The 17,857-nt window shown below is 37.5% G+C and overlaps 1 protein-coding gene across 4 annotated transcripts in view; it reads left to right on the top strand.

The window, feature by feature from the left end:
- TBCEL (tubulin folding cofactor E like) overlaps nt 1-17,857 on the top strand; it is a 72,756-nt gene that overhangs the window by 5,207 nt on the left and 49,692 nt on the right. Inside the window, exons 1-3 of one of the 4 annotated variants that reach the window (XM_081239935.1) lie at nt 3,210-3,395; nt 6,915-7,165; nt 16,141-16,290. In XM_081239935.1, coding sequence (XP_081096061.1) covers nt 16,158-16,290 — 133 coding nt within the window. In that variant the 5' untranslated portion in view covers nt 3,210-3,395; nt 6,915-7,165; nt 16,141-16,157. Of the gene's footprint in view, nt 1-3,209; nt 3,396-6,914; nt 7,166-14,100; nt 14,386-16,140; nt 16,291-17,857 lie in introns of those variants that run through there. The other 3 variants (XM_081239934.1, XM_081239933.1, XM_081239932.1) reach the window with 3 other exon arrangements.

Genomic DNA, 17,857 nt, shown 5'->3' with positions numbered 1-17,857 from the left:
CACTTGCTAGGCCAGGTGCAGCTAGATGCTTTAAAAACTTTTTTTTTTTCATTTAAACTTCACAATGACTCTATGAAATAGCTATTAATAGTTTCATTTTACAAATGAGAGAGCAGGCCTAGAGAGGTAAATAACTTGCTCAAATTTCAGTGCAGATTCATAACTGAACTCAGGTCAAATTAGGAGAGTTAAACAGATGCCACGCCTCCATAACTCAGGACTCTGGCTATGTGAAACTTTCACTAATCATTCGTTAATGGTCCTTAGGAGTGTGATCTATTACTAGTACTGTTGAGAAAAGGCTTCAACTAAAATTCCTCTTAGATGAATGCTTTTCCAGTGATTTTCAAAGTTTCTTTCCATCTGTAATACCTCTCACTGGTTTTTGTGATTTTCATGTCACTGTCAGAAAATACTACTTCATATTTATTCAAAGTAAAAATTCACTTTTTTGTTCATCCAACACATATTTGTTGCCATGCGCCTGACACTGCTCCGTACCACACTGAACTGGACTGACAGATCCCTGCCTTTGTGGGACTTTGGTTCTGGGTGGAGTTTATCACTAAACTAATAGATCGGGATAAGTGCTGTCAAGAATGAAAGAGGATGAAGTGATAAGTGATTGCTGGTGGCAGTGGTGCCATTTTTAATGGGCTGGTTAGAGGCGGCTTCATTGAGAAGGTAACATTTGTGCTTACATTTATTTGAGGCTTAAATGCTGAGATGAAGCCAGCTAAGCCAAGAGCCAGGAAAAGGGCATTCCTGTAAAAGCCTTAAGAGGGGGAATCAGCTTGGCAGGTTTGAGAAGTAGAAAGCCATGCTGGCTGAAACCTAGTGGGCTAAGAAAAGGATGGGAGGAGGTAAGGTCAGAGAAGTAAGCACAGAACAGATAAAATGAAGCCCTGAAGACTATGATAAAGATTTGGATTTTATTCTGAGTGTGAAGGGAAGCTTTTGGACAGTTTAAAGGACATGATTTGACTTAGATTTTGAAATGATCACTTAGATGATCTTGGAGAATGAATTATACGGTCATGAGTGACCCGGGAGGAAGCTATTGCAACAGCCCTAGTGAGAGGTTCGTGGAGGCTTAACCCAGAGAAAAGTAGAGGAAATGGCAAGAATTGGGCAGAATTGGGGTGTTTTAGAGGTTGGTTAATTACGGGGATGTGAGAGGAAGAGAAAAATCAAATGTAACTCTGGAGCTGGGGACTTGGTGGAGGAGGAAGCAGGTTTGAGGAGGGAATTAAGAATTCTGCTTTTGCCTCCTGTGTGCCTCTCCCCGATGGTACACCCCCACCCTCCAAGGGTACCACCGTTCTGAATTTCGTGTTTATTATTCTCTGACCTTTCTTTACAATTATCACCTATGTATGTAACGCTAAACAGTACGATGATTAATTTTCTATTTTTTTGATTTTGTTTAAGTGGGATTGTGCCGTATATATTCTTGTGATTATTTTATCCATTTAACGGTGTTTTTAAAAGTCATTCACGTTGATAAGGAAGCAGTCATAGCAAATGATCAAGTATTATGTGTTGTTGCTGTGGAAACATTTCATTTTATGAATATAATGCAACGTATCCAATTGCCTATTCTTGCACGTAAGGGCATTTTTTTGTCAGGATTTTTGTAATTTCAAACAATACCGTTGTTGTGGACATTCTTGTACTTTTCTCGCGGTGCACATTACAAGTTCCTGTAGAGTTTACATTGAGAAGGAGAATTTCTGGGTCACAGGGAATGTGCATCTTCAACTTCACTAGACAGTGATGAATGGTTTTCCAAGGTATTTGTACTCTCACTAGCAATAGAAGAGTTCCTATTCTTCCACATTTTCTCTAGCACTTGGTATTGTCAGAATTTTTAAGTTTTGCTAATTTATATAAAATGGTAGTTTGTTGAGATTTTAATTTCTGTTTCTGAATATTATTGAACTTGAACATCTTTTACATATATTTATCAGTCTTTTGAATTTTATCTTCTGTTAAATACTTGTTCATGTCTTTTCCATTTTTCTATTGAGTTGTTTGCCTTTTTCTTATTGGTTTTAGGAGTTCCCCATGTTAGTTACATGTGTTGCAAGTATCTTCCAGTTTTTGGCTTGTCTTTTTCTGTGTTTAAAGTCTTTTGATGATCAAAAGTTTTTCATTTGACTTCTCCTTTATGGTTCCTTTTTGCATTTTGCTTATGAAATAGTTCCCTAAATCAAGATCTTAGAGCTCTTTTCCTATTTTAAAAAAGTAACTATTTTCTTCTCATAGGAATAAAGTTTGCTTTCCACATTTTAGCTGGATTGAATTTTTCTGTGTTGTGAGATGAGGATTCCCTTTCATTTTCCCCAGATTTATGTTCACTTGTCCTGGGACAGTTCTTGTGTAGTTTAACCTTTTCTTACTGATGTCTATGATGCTTGCAGCTACATTTACATAGGCCTGTTTCTGGGCTCTCTTTTCAATTCCACTGATCTATTTTTTTTCCTCCAGAGTTTTCTTTACAAAGTACAGTTGATTCTTGTTATTCATGGTACTTATGTAAAGTTGCCGTGAACACCAAATTAGTGAATATGGAACCATTGCTCCCAGGGGAAATGTAGGGTTAGGGTCCTGCCAGCCTTTGCACACAACATTTTCATCAAGTGATCAATACCTGACTTTGTTTTTTGTTTTTTTTTAAAAAAAACATCTTTATTGGAGTATAATTGCTTTACAATGGTGTGTTAGTTTCTGCTGTATAACAAAGTGAATCAGCTATACGTATACATACATCCCCATATCTCCTCCCTCTTGCGTCTCCCTCCCACTCTCCCTATCCTACCCTCTAGGTGGACACAAAGCACTGAGCTGATCTCCTCCCTGTGCTATGCAGCTGCTTCCCACTAGCTAGCTATTTTACATTTGGTAGTGTATATATGTAAAATGATTCTGAAGAACCTAGGGGCAGGACAGGAATAAAGATGCAGACCTGGAGAATGGACTTGAGGACATGGGGAGGGGGAAGTGTAAGCTGGGATGAAGTGAGAGAGTGGCATGGACATATATACACTGACTTTGTTTTATATGTGTTTCTGTTTAAAGACACCTTATTCAATATATATTGTTGACTCATTAACTTTGGATTCATAGTGAACAGCACTATAGTTAGATAGAATAAATCTCATCTAACACCTATTTTCTCCATAAGGCACATCACAACCTTCCTGTGCTTAGGGACACAGCATCGCACTGAGGGGCCTTTTTCAATAGTAAAATCAACAAAAAAGCACAAAAATATGAAAAACCTGGCACTGAATAGACCGTGAAAAGGACACTTGTTTACAGTATGAGAGCTGAAACAAGAAGGCAGAGCGACACCTTGTTCTGTCTCAGCTGGAAATGTACACGTCTGTCAGGTGACTCACATTTTTTCTTACTCTGCAAGTATCTGCAAATGACTGTGAAAATGTTGCAAGTATTGATTTTGGGGTTACAAATTAATTCGAGTAGGTGAATTTGCAGATAAAGAATTTGCTAATAATGAGGCTCAACTGTATTATGAAGTCTGGGGAGGCAGTTTTTCAGGAACTTTAGCACTCTCCCTTCCCTCTTATGCTTAGACATATATTTATAACATTTTATTTTAAAATAATGATTTAATGCAATGAATCTCTCAAATACTAAGTTCTGGTTGACGGGTGCCATTATCTCAATGAAGGTAGTTCATTTTTGAGAATATTTTTATTATATTTATAACATGGTATTGTTATTTAGTTATAGGTAAATGAAAAAAGAATTTTAGGAAAGAATCATGATTCTTAAAATGTTGGAAACAGGTCTAGATTATTAAACCCTTATTGTTGTGACTTATATGAGGATCATATTTTCTCATAGGTACTATTAGTAACTTAAGGCATACATTTTATAAAGGCAAGTCCCTTTGGAGATCGTAGTTTAAATGTTAACTCTATTAATCCCTCATCCATTAGTGACATTTTTCCATGTGAACACCAGTAAAGGAATCCAAAAAAAATGTAAGATTTATACATTATAAATCATATCTCCTACAAAATGCATTTATTGAGACTTGGCTAATTTATCCCTCACTTACTGTTTAAGATCCTTAAGTGAATTGTTGGCATTAATTTGATAACTGTGCTGAGGGAGTAAGAATCAGACATTTTGGACTTGACCTGTATTTATCTTTTTTTTTTTAGTATAACATATTTTATTTATTCCCTATTTTTTAAAGTATTTTTATTGTGGTAAAATATATATAACATGTACAATTTTAACCAATTTTTTTTTTTTTTTTTGCCGTACGTGGGCCTCTCACTGTTGTGGCCTCTCCCGCTGCGGAGCACAGGCTCCGGACGCGCAGGCTCAGCGGCCATGGCTCATGGGCCCAGCCTCTCCACGGCATGTGGGATCTTCCCAGACCGGGGCACGAGCCCATGTCCCCTGCATTGGCAGGTGGACTCTCAACCACTGCACCACCAGGGAAGCCCCCAGTTTAACCAATTTTAAATGTACAGATCAGTGGCATTAAGTACATTCACATTGTTGTACCACCATCACCACTGTCCATCTCTAGACCTTTTTTGTCCCCAAACTGAAACTCTGTACCCATTAATCAATAACTCCCTATTCCCCACTCTCCCCAGCCCCTGGCAACTATCATTCTACTTTCTGTCTCTGTGAATGTGACTACTCTGGATGCTGCATATAAGTGGAATCGCATAGGATTTGTCCTTTTGTGTTTGGCATACTTCACTTAGTGTTATGTCTTCAAGGCTCATCCATGTTGTAGCATGTGTCAGAATTGACTTTTCAAAGCTGAGTAATATTCCATTGTATGTACATACTACATTTTGCTTATCCATTCATCTGCCTATGGGTATTTGGATTGTTTCCATCCTTTGGCTATTGTGAATAATGCTGCTATGAATATTGGTGTACAAATAGCTATTCAAGTCCCTGCTTTCAGTTCTTTTGGTATATACCTAGAAGTGGGATTTCTGGATCATATGGTAAATCCATGTTTAATCTTTTGAGGCACTGTCACACTGTTTCCTACAGTAGCTGCACCATTTTACAGTCTCACCAGCAATGTGCATATATTCCTCTTTAGTTACTACACTGCGCCTATTGGTCTGAAGTATGGCAGAAATTACTAACTCTTGCGTATAAGACATATAGTATAGTATAGATACCAAAGTTATATATTCAGTATTAAATCTACTGTGGCTGTAGTTTTTGCAGAAGAATTTAGCTTGTGCTCAGAAGCAAGTATTTCTGGCTCTGTTACTGATTCATTGCCCTATCATGTGATCTCTTACTTTTGGAATCCCCATGGAGAGGTAGACATAATTAGTAATTCAGTGGTGGCTATGATGCATTTTTGTTTGTAACTACTCTGAGCTGAGTTTATTAATACACCTGCTTTTCATACTTTATAAAATGCATTTGATATGCACAATCAGAAGTGATTAGAAAACTCACTGATTAGCATATTTATTGAGTGCCAATTATGTGCAAAGTTCCTGTTCATGATAGAAAGAATCATTGTGATATGGTTCTTACCCTCAAGAGCTATACAGTCTAAAGATATTAAACAAACAAAGAAAATCACAACACTATGCATGAGTTAATAATGGGACAAAAATGAAAAGAAGCCATGCCAATATGTGATTGATTAATTGCCCACTGAATATTTTAGGCAATAAATATTTACCATGAGCTCAGCTCAAAGGAAACAGATCATTATGGCAGGAGGTATCTGAAAAGGCTTCATCTCCGAAGTATATTCTGAGTAGGGCCTTGAAGTATGCATAAAATTTAGACAGGTGGAGAAGGGAAGATCTTCTAGTTAAGGAGGCGTGACATTATAAATGTCAGACATTTTACTGCCTGAATCATTCATTGGCATTAATTAGCATAGGCCCAGGACCAAAAAATATTAGATCAAATCTGTTCAGCAAAATTTGTAAATAAGTCCCCAGCCCTACATTAATGCTGCCATGCTCACTGGGTGGTGATGGGAGTAGTAACAGTGGTAGCAGTAGCAGTAGGAGTAATAGTAAGCCAGTATTTAGTGAGTGCTCTCCATGTGCCAAGCACTGAATGAAACCTGTTTTACCCATGTTATCTCCATTCATTCAGCAACCCTATGAGCTAGGAGGTAGGGGCTATCTGTTACCCCTTTTATAAGTGAGGCAGTGGAGACTTAGGAACCAAAGTAACTTCCCTGTAGTCAAATGGAGTGGTGGAGTCAGTCATGATTTACATCCCGGCAGTTTGGTTCTAGAACCAGCACTTATTACCACTAGGCAGTATCACCATAGGGCAATAATACGACTATAGCACTAAATATGGAAAGGGCTAGTGAATTTTTTTAATAACCTGTAAACTTTGGCAACCTCTCTGTGTGGTTGATGTTTACATTCTGGCAATTCTTTGCTGTGAGCCAGAATGGTCTGTAAACTCTAGAAGGCTGCAGGGTGATGAACTAGTAGTCCGTTCCTAATGAGGCCTTGCTTTAACTTGATAGCCTCTGTAGTTACTCACAAGTAGAGATGATGGGGTAATCTGTTCTATAAACAGCTGAGTTTGTAGAAGAGGTTGACCTTAAACTTGTGTATTCACAGCTGAAAGATAGCATGTGTATACAATTTTCTCCTGATGAAAACCAATCCATTCAAGAAACTAATATTTATTGCTTTTTGGCAGGAAAGGGAAGTTGAGAATATTTCTCCCCCTTTGGTGACTAGACCAATCAGTACTGCTGCTTAGTTTTGTGGTTCAGTTACTTTGACATGGTTACAAGAGGTATTTTGGCTGTAATGATTTTCATAAATTTTAATAAGTTGTGTTTCTATGATTTGTGCATGATGCTACATACTGTTGACGTGAATTTTTTTTTTTTTTTTCTTTAGTGAAGACAGCATGGCTCAACAGATTAGGGATACAGAAAGTATGACTTAGCTTGCTGGTTGGGCCACGGAAACCTGAGCAAGTCACCTCAGTTTCATGTCCTGTAAATAGAGATAAGTGTCAGTTTGTCTGTTTCAGAAGATGGTTGTGGAAAATTACTAGTTTTTCAAATGATTGTTAATCTCAGTTTGGGGACACTCGGCTTTTGGGGAGCATCGATTCAAGAGTAAATGTTTCTACTCCTGAATTTTGAGTAAGTGCAACATAAAAGCCTTGAGATTTTCCCAAATTGAATCTGGGCCACATAGAGAGGTAGGGATGGATGCAGACTTGTTTGGGAAGGGGTTGGGAAGGGGGATAAGGGCGGACTCTCCTTGGAATTTATTGAAGTAAGGGGTGTGGTGAATATTAAAGTTTTTATGTTGTTCTTGTGATTGCTGGAAGTTGGTGGAAAGTGCTTTTCTGCATTCTAAAATGCCTAATTTCGTAGGGATATAGACAATTGGTGTAAGCCAACATTTCTGGACAGTTAGAAGCTACAGGAATTAAGAAAGAAGTTCTTAGAAATATTTTCACACAAAGAGGTACTTACATCTAAATAGCAGTATTTTCTTAAATTTTTTTCCTCTCAGATACTTTCTCATCAAAATAATAAAATTCTTGGGCTAGTGCATTTGGATCAGAAATTTTGAGTGCTACGTAGAATAGACTACTAGCGTGAGAATCAGTCCTGTTTGCTAATTTGCAGTTGTAGATGAGAAAACTTGGTCTTTTGTCCAACATCAAATGTGCCTTGTGTGCAGCATAGTTCTTTAGTAGAAAATACAGACAGCTCTGGGGCTGTACTCACTGATAACGTAGAGTCACAGTTTTAGGTATTTTGGTGCCACTAATATAATGAAATAAAGAATTTGGATTAGATATTTTAATACCTGTGGTACTTTTAAGGAGAAGCATAGTGCTGTGATAAGTGAAGAGGGTAACAGTGCCCTACTAATAGCCCAATTCAAGGACTAACCAGGAGTCTGAATTCACATTTCATTTGGCAATGTTGGATTTAAAAAAAAAATTTTTTTTTAATTAAAAAAAAATCTACCAAGAAAAGTTGATGTGCTACATTATTTCACTTGGATATAGTTTAGTATACAGTTGAGAAGGAGACTGAGAAATAGGGTGGTTCATAGTAGGGTGTGAAATCATGGTGGTGTGGTATGTTATGATAATGGACTTATCAGCTACACTCAAGTTTTGCACTTGGCATACTCAGAATCAATTTGTGAATTAGTAAACTATAATTCTACAGAAGAGTTCTGAAAGGTTATTAGAATTAATTAATTTTCCTTACTTTTCATCCCAAGAAGGCATCCACTTAGGTATATTACATAATGCTCAAGGAGGTAACTGAGATAGAATTGCAGGTATATGTACTTTATGATAAGTGAAGGTAGAAGTGCCATACAGAATGAGACTGTCTAGCCTAAGTATGTTGACTTGGACAATGTCTTTAATGTGTTTTTATGGGAGAGATTGCTGTCATTCATGAGTTCAGCTGCAAAAGCTTGTTAATGGAATACTCTACAGACTTTAAAAATCATTGTATATGTATATGTTTATGGATACAGAAAGCTTTTCATGAGCTGTTTAGTGAAAAGGGAGGTTACAGAGCTCTGTATCTAAAAGTAATTTAATCTTTGTGTAAAAATCATGTATCTACATAGTATGGAAAAAATGGTCTGAAAAAATATACACCATAAAGTGCATCCTCAGGCTTTTAATCTACTCTCTAAATCTGTCAACCAAAGCTTCCTGGTATGGCTGTGGCTCTAAATAGGCTTCAGATAAGAAAAGCTTTTTAGTAACACTTATTTACATGCTTAGCTTAGCTAATGAAAAGTGAAACTACATCTACATGGAGTTATAGGTTTTTTGCTTATTTTCAGTTGTTAATTTTTAAAAATTCAGAATGTGTATCGCTACTATTTTTAAAGCAGTTATTTAGAAAAAAGCTTATCAATAGACCCCTTTTTCTTTATTTTTTAATTTAATTTTAAATTGAATTATAGTTGATTTACAGTGTAGTGCTAATTTTTGCTGTACAGCAAACTGACTCAGTTATACACATATATATATTCTTTTTTAATACTCTTTTCCATTATGGTTTATCTCAGGAGATTGGATATAGTTCCCTGTGCTATACAGTAGGACCTTGTTGTTTATCCATCCTAAATTTAATAGTTTGCATCTACTAACCCCAAACTCCCAGTCAATCCCACCCCCGTTGGCAACCACAAGTCAGTTCTCTATGTCTGCAAGTCTGTTTCTGTTTTGTAGATAAGTTCATTTGTGCCATATTTTAGATTCCACATATAAGTGATATCATATGGTATGTGTCTTTCTCTTTCTGACTTCGCTTAGTATGATAATCTCTAGCTGCATCCATGTCACTGCAAATGGCATTATTTTGTTCTTTTTTATGGCTGAGTAGTATTCCATTGTCTGTATGCACCACATCTTCTTTATCCATTCCTTTATTTGTTCATTCATTTTTACCTTTCCTGGAGGTAAAAATATGTAAAATACACATATACTTTCCCAGAGTAATTATGTTTTATTGGGTACACTTTTGCTGAGGATCAGAAAGATTTAGGAAACAAAACAACAAACTAAAGTCCCAGCTACCTAAAATGTCCAAGAATCTGGCAGGGTTTAGATATAGTCGAGGTCTTTCACAAAAGGAAGCTTTGCAGGGATGAGGTTAGGAGTCCATAAAGTAAAAGTTAAATGGGCTTAAAGAAAAAAAAAACTTCCAAAAATTTAGAAAGCTAGTAATACTAAGAGATTCTTTGACGCTATCCAGATTTTCCTCCTTAGCTTTGGTTTTTTTTTGTTCTTTTAAAGTTTATTTATTTTTGGATTTTATTTTATTTTATTTTTTTATACAGCAGGTTCTTATTAGTTATCTATTTTATACATTTAGTGTATATATGTCAATCCCAATCTCCCAATTCATCCCACCACCACTCCCCTCTCCCCCCACTTTCCCTGCCCTGGTATCCAAACATTTGTTCTCTACATCTGTGTCTCCAATTTCTGCCTTGCAAACCGGTTCATCTGTGCCATTTTTCTAGATTCCACATATATGCATTAATATATGATATTTGTTTTTCTTAGCTTTGTTTTGTTCGTTTTTTGACCTGCTCCATGCCCCTACCTGGCAAACTCAGCCTATAAATTCCTCTTTTGTTCTTTTAAAAAAATAACAAGATATAACAGCTCTCTCTCTCTCTCTGAACACTTGGTTTTAATTGATCAACTGTCCCATCTCTTCAGTTTACATCTAAGCTTCTCAAAGGCATGGTCTATACTTACTGTCTTCATTTATTTACTTCCTTAACCCCCTAAACTATGGTTTCTACTCCCTTGTCTGTACTGAAAGTGCTTCCACTAAGGTAAACAAACTCCTATGTGCCCAGTCCGTTAGGGATTTTAAAATTCTCATCATTTTTGACCCCTTGATATTCTACATAAAGATCGGTCACCCCCATCTGTGCACAATATTCACAGCAGTCTATCAAAACTTTTCTTACTTTTATCTCTATAGGATAAAGTCAAACCTGAGCAAGATCCGGCATGAGCTGACCACTGTCCACCTTTCAGTCGAATCCCCTGTCTCCCCTGCTCCCCACAGATATTTTATGTTGTAGCAATACCGCTTAATGTCTCTTGTGCTGGTTTATCTTCTGTTGTTTCCCGTGCCTGGAGTGCTCTTCTCCACCCTGTTAACCTAACCTTTGTTATCTTTCAAAATGGCTCAGGATTCACCTCCTACTTCCTTGATCATACTTCCCAAAAGTTAATCGCTTCTTGTGTTTGAATTCACTATTTCTGGGTGGCTTATTTCAGGTATGCATTATCTCCCTGTGTTTCCCTCTAGGTTTTGGATGCCCTGAGGGCAGCATTTGGATTTTATTCATTCTTACTTTCTTTAGTATTTAGCTTGGCACAGATTGAGTGTCTGGTTCCTGTTTGTTGAATGGAATCACACGAGACTGTAAGCTTTGTGAGGGCACACATTTTATGAATAAATGGGCAAATAAGCCTAATTGGAACCACTTGATAAGGTGCAAAAAAGAGAGAAAACTAGATATATTTGTTGTCTGCATTTTTATTAAACAAGTGGTAAAGAAATTCTTATTCTCAGATTGTGTTGTAAAGGAAATAGGCACCTGAGAAGAGAAAAATGCCTGGAATGAAATGTCATCTGACCAAAGGAACCCTAAGGTGAAATTGTCGAGCCTTTGGCCAAAATGTTTAACCTAAGTTTTATTTTCACATATTTGGTAGCAAAATATTGGGAGGTAGCTTTTAGAGTGTGGTTTTTTCTGCCCTTCTCTGATGAATAGATGAGATTGGTTAGTTGTATATAAATGGGTCCATGTCAAATGACTGAAAATAATTTTAAGCTACTTAGGAGTGTTTTCCTCCTCTCTATTATTTTTATGCTATGAAAACTCTTCCTGGGTGTTTAGCCTCATCCTACATTAATGCATATTTTGAATCATTGCAATTTATTTTTTAGAACTCTAAGTCAGTTCCCAACTGTTTATTATTCCAGTAACTTGAATCTTGCTGTAGGAAGCCCCACTCTTTTGTTAGTCTCCACAGCAGGAGGCAACTGGGAGGCCTGAAGCTCCCCAGCATCTTTAGGCTATGGCTTTGTAACCTCTGCCTGCTGGGGCCCTTGTGGTTCCAGAGTCACAGTAGTTTGGATACCATTTGGGTAATTTGGATGAACTATTTGGGTAACTTTTATTAACACATTTAACTTGGCTAGCGAAGGAAGCAACATGGCAGATCTGAGGGTGTTCTTCCCACCCCTCTGTACACTTCATAGTGGAGCTTTTGCTTTGCCCTTGTTAAAGCCACGGTAATGACTATGAGAGTACCATGAATCATTTCCCCCCCCCTTCTTCTCAACCCTACCTCTCATTCTGATTGTAGTTTAGTTCTGAGGCTCAGATGTGTTTTGTTCTGCTTTCTTTTTCTTTACCAATGCTCTTTTACAAAAGTATTTCCGTTTGGCCACCCATTTTATTTCTCTTTTCTTCCTCAATTCCCAATTCCTTTAAAAGTTAATATTATACATTTCACATGGTCAAGTTTGGCATTTTTTTCACAAGACAGCTGATAATAATGAGGACTTAAAAAACACTTTGACAAATTATTAGGTCATTCCCAGATAAATCACTTAAAAATGTTTTGTATTTTGAAAAGATAATGTATGGGAAAAAAGGGTGATGTATGCACCTGGTGAGTTCAGGCAGTTCAAATGGTTGAACAGTGAGAAGGAAATCTCCTTTTCACCTTATTCCTCATTTCCTCTCTTTGGAGTCAACCACAGGTATTAATTTTACTAATTTCTATTTTATCCTTCTGGAGGTAGTCTATGCATATATAGGCAGATAAACCTATTTTTTTATAAGATTTAAAATGCATGTTTTGGGACTCTGGGGTAGTACTTATATTTTTTGTAAGTTGTGAGTGAGGGTGGTAGTATTCACACTTTATGAAGTGTGGTACTTTACCACAAAATTTTTTGGTGAAGTAAATATTGATCTTGCATACCAGTGTAAGGCTATATCTTGCATCTCTTCTACTCTTCGTGGTCAGACATGGCCTATTTTCTGTTTCCAATTGTGTTGAGTTTCATACTAATTTTGACCTGACCTTGGGAACAGAAAGTACAAATTGATAGCTATTGAGGTTCCTTAGATGACTGGGCTGAGCACCTTATCCTCCAACTTGCACTTTTACCAAGTGCTTTATGAAAGCATATTATAGTCAGGATTTGAGGCACAAAGGAGTTGAGATTTTCACAGGCACACTCCATGACTTGGAAATGGAACCAAGCAACATCACCCCAGATTCCTGGCTCCCTGGCTTTAAGCACCAATTCAGCACACTTTTACAAATGTATTAGACCTCTGCCAACTGTAGAAGGCAGTCAGATGTTATTTGACACTGGTTCTTTCCAGAAAGTCATAGATTACCCCTCCATCTCCAAAAAAAACCTTTTAAAAGTCTCCAGTTAAAGATCTTCTTCCGTCCTGTATGTCCTCATTTTTCAATCTATTTGGTTTTCAGTTTTCCTTTCCCACCTACTGTTCCTCCTCCAACTGCCCCAACAGATTTTGAGTAGATTTATGTCACTGATCCATTTTGCAATCTTAATGTTCTAATTCAAAACCCATGTATTATTGTGTACACTATCTGCATGCCTGGAATGCTGTTCCAATAGAGTATCCTGGAAAATGACCAATGAAGGTGACTGGCATTGCTTTTAAGTCTTTAGGGAAAAAAAAAAAGCAGACTATTTGGAAGAATTGTGAAAGCATGGGGCCATAAGGAGTAACTTCTAAGTTCCCATCATTGCTTGCTACTAACACTTATTTTAACTTGCATATGTTTCTAACCTCACCATCCCTCATATCAATTTTAATAATGTAATCGCCAGTTATTTAACCTGCAAAAGCCAGTTTATTTGGGAATAGCCAGAGGATTTGCAATTTGAGATATGCCAACTGGGGCAGACCACAGGCAAATCCAGAGAACAAGGAAGGGGAACTTGCTTTTATAGGGGAAATGAGGGGAGGGGGAGTGTGTTATAACCAAAGAGTCCATTGGAGGAAGCTGGGAGTCCAAGTATGGAGGTTGGTTGGGCTGCTGTGGCCTCTGATTGGCTGGGCTGTCACTGAGCAAAGAGTTTTCTTCTTCCCGCTGGATAGTAAAGCAGGCAACACTTTCCTGTCAGAGATGTAGGCCTGCATCTCTTCCCGTTTGGAGTAATTCATGTTGCGTGGCAAGGGTGAGGGATCTGCCTATAGGTCTGTCCAGACTCCAGTTTTAGCTGAGGTTTCTTTAATTCCACACTCAGCTTGTCTATATTTAAATTGTGTATAAGATTATTGCCCTTGGATTGAAGAGGTTGGAGTTTAAGTGATTCTGAAGCTTCCAGTTAAAAGATGCTATTTAAACTCGGTGACTATTATTTTGACACTGACAGTTCAGCACCCTCCCACACACTTTTTATTCTTTTGAACTGCCAGTTGTATGGAAGATAGCAGTGTAACTTGTTTGACTTTTTGTTAACCATTTCTGAAAATTCTGTTGGCATTCTGCTTGAGACAGGTCTTTGATAAGAACTATGATGCCTGTTACTAGTGGCATAGCACCTGCTCTGTGTTATCTGCTGTTGGTGATGAGTTTACATTGAAAAAGAACCTTTCCACCTGAAAGTTCCTGGAGTCCTAGATGAACCCACACAGTTCACTTTTGACCCAGTGCTGGGATAGAGGACAGCAGCATATACTTACCACTGTGGATAGAAAGAACAAACTCTCTTGTCCTAAAACAGGCTCTGTTCTTAAGCTCCCAAATGATGACCCTGACCGAGGGCAGCCCTATATTTTCAAGGTAACTTGTGATATACTTGTTATGAAATGTATTACATAGTCTAAACTTTGATAAATTAAGTACAGGTAAAACTTCTGGACAAGTGCTCAGTGAGTGTCTGCTCTGTGTTCTAGGTATTTGTGAATTGATTTCACGAAGTACAATACTCGTGGTCCTGGTAGTAATCTAGAAAATGGGCCAAGTTTAAAGACCACTTTTATATTTATGCCCTTTTCAAATTCTTGCTACAAACCCAAGAGGAAAATTTTAGCTCATCCATAGTGGGAAAATTAAAGTAGAGAGAGGTTAGATAACTAGCTTATGTTTTACCCAGCTAGTAAATGACAGAGCCTAAGTTTTCTGTTTATGTGCCTTCTACCATACTACAACTTCCTTTTACAGTTAATAACATTTGTGTGTTTTAGAGCTTTACAAGAGCCCTATAATCTCAATAGTGCACTTGTACATTTTAGAGCTCTACAGTAATGCTGAACTCCAAGCAGTACAGATATTAATATCTTATTTTACAGAATAAGACGTTTGAGTCCCAGAGAAATACGCTGTCTTGCCTGATGGCACAGAACTATTAAGTGGTAGAACCGGGTGGGACTTAAACCCACTCCTGATCCTGAATCTTCTCTTTCTGATCAGCATACTGGAGGCTCGTGATTTTAGTTCTCAGCAACATTTATTGAGCCCTTACCGTGTGTAGTGTACTCTGCCAGATGCTGTGAATCAATACTGAAAAAGTAGAATCGCATAGCACTGCCCCCCTTCATAATGTAATGGTGGAATTAGGACAATCGCATGAGAAAAATACCTAACATTCAGTATAATTAAACTGTATAAGCAAAAGTAAACCAGTGCAGCATAGTGAAGTAAATATATCACCACCAATGGTAAACAGTTTGGAGTACTATATGGGTAGTACCAAACAGCCTTTTAGAAGTTTTTTTAATGCTCATTCCTGCTGGTTTTTCCTAGGACCAGGTACCAGTAGTCATTCTCAGACTCTCCAGCTGTACTTGCTGCTTCTCTATAATCTATAACCGTATTCAGTTCTCTCCTATTTTAAGAGGAAAAATCTTGGCAATTTCCCCCAATCCTGTACTCTCTCCTGTTCCTGCCTACCTTATCAGCCCACCTTTTTCCTCCCCTTCTCACCAAAACTTCTCAAAACGTTGGCTATACACTTCAGTCTCTGATCATCCCTTTTACTTTTCCGTCATGGCTTTGCTTCCTCTGCCTGTATCTTAAATATCAGTGTCCCAGAGAGTTCTAGTGCCCTACTATTCTTATTCATGATATTTCCTGATGAGGTCCAAATCTTCTCCTCTAGCTCACATTTCTCACCCAACTTCAGACTGTTCCCCTGAAAGAGAGGCCTCAGATTGAACATGTATAAAAGAGAATTCATCAGTTTCCTCCTTAAAACTAGATCTCTCCGTATTTTCTTTTTTCTTAGCTGTGTCACTAGTCACCTAGTCACCTGTACTAGAAACCTGGGGGTCAGCCTTGACTCCACCTTCCCCTCAGCCCCTATAACTCCTGAAAAGCTTGCTTTCTAAGTTGATCTTAAATCTATTTGTACTACCACTGAACCACTTTGGACCCTCATCATCTTTCCCCTGTATTTTTGCAGCATCTAACTCTTCTCCCTGCCTGTCTTATGTGTATGCAGTGCCTAGCTTAGTACCTTATAAATAATTGATTCTCAATAAATATTTCTTGTATGAGTAAATAAACAAATTTTGACGATTTCTTGGTTTCTTGTAGAATTTTAGGAAAGGAAGATGGATCAACCTAGTGGGAGGAGTTTTATGCAAGTATTATGTGAAAAATATAGTCCTGAAAACTTTCCTTACCGCCGTGGTCCTGGGATGGGAGTCCATGTCCCAGCCACACCTCAGGGCTCTCCTATGAAAGGTAAGAAAGATGGGGCCTAAAACATTTTTTTTTACTGGAGCTTACTTAGGACATTAAACCAGAATATTGCCTTATTTGTAAATGATTCCCTTTATTTTGAATTATGAGTTGAATAGTCTTTCTCCCTTGCTATGATTTCAGTTGTTTTGAAAACCTGAAAGGATTTATTTTCCTGCAGATTGGCCAAAAGGCATTTTAGTTGCACTCATAGGGTGAGAGCAATATTTGACTGATAATATTTCAAGGAACTTGGAGGGTGCAGATAGTACAAGCCTGGCCTGTACCCTCAGTGACCTTACAGCTTATTGGATTACAACATATTCACATTTACAAAAATATATAATAACACAAGGTAGTTTATATTGAGTCAAATGAACGGCACAGTGATGGGGAAAGAAATTTAGAGAGTTAATTTATATGATCAAGAAAGGGTTCAAAGCTGTGAGATTTGAACTAACCCTTCAAGAATGTAGAATTTGGTTAGAGAGGAGGAGATAGACATTCTAGGAGGGGGATTATTATGTGAGCAAAGATCTACAACTAGAAACGTGCAAGGTGTGTTTTTGGTTTGCATTTTAGCTTAATGTTGTAATTAACTGTTAATTGGAAGTAGTTCTTTGTAGTGATGGGAGATGACTGTTGAACAGTGTTTTAGTTCCTGTGTCCAAAGATTACTGAATGTTCATCATTTCTCAATGCAACTATCTTATCGATCCATATAAACTGAAACAGCAGAAAGAGTGGACTTCTTACTTGGTTGTTTTTTTCAGGATCCACTCCCATTCTGAGAAAATTGATTCTGTGAAAAGTACTAAGCTGAAAGTTCATATTATTTGAGGCTTCCATTAATGAAATATACTTTTGTGAGCCTTGGCTTTATACCAAATGGGAAAAGAGTGGTTGAATTCTCATATTCATCCTTTTTATTAGAGATAGGAAGAGTGATTTTATTGACATATTTTTGAACAAGCAATAGTTTGACTGAATTCATTGAATGGTTTAAGACCCTAAAACATTTTCTCTCATTATAATTATATATTTTTAAAAGTCTAGTTTTCCTAAGGGACAAATTCTACATGGATATGAAAGGGGAATGATTGATGGACAAGTATGGGAGAAAGATATAGATTTTTAAATGGATCCACGTAAGCGAGGAAGATTCCTTGAGTGATATGAACTTGAAGAACAGAAGTGGTTTAGCAGATAGACTATCTAATGGTTTGAGATAATTTCCAAAGGCAACAAAAGGTGAAAATACAAATCAGACAGAGAGAAAAGAGCTATCCAGAATGATACTTTTGAACTAAATTAAAAAAAGAAAGAATTGAGGCCAATAAGAACACGGTGGTAGCCCTGACATGAATCACATGGATCTAGTGTCACATGATAAGGTGACAACATGGATGATGGTTCTGTTTTTGGTAGTTGAGATAAACAATGCTGCCAGGAGGTGAAGCCTCCAGGACTTTCTGGGGGTACTGGTCTAGTACTTCTGACCTCCTGGGCCATATTTGGCTGTCTCCCCTTAGAATTCAGTACCCTTGGATCCCAACATATCTTGTATTTT

Source organism: Mesoplodon bidens, assembly GCF_964165515.1.
Source record: "Mesoplodon bidens genome assembly, chromosome: 7".
NCBI lineage: Eukaryota > Metazoa > Chordata > Mammalia > Artiodactyla > Ziphiidae > Mesoplodon > Mesoplodon bidens.
Note: the sequence above shows the minus strand (reverse complement) of the source record. Positions and strands in the feature narration are given on the sequence as shown.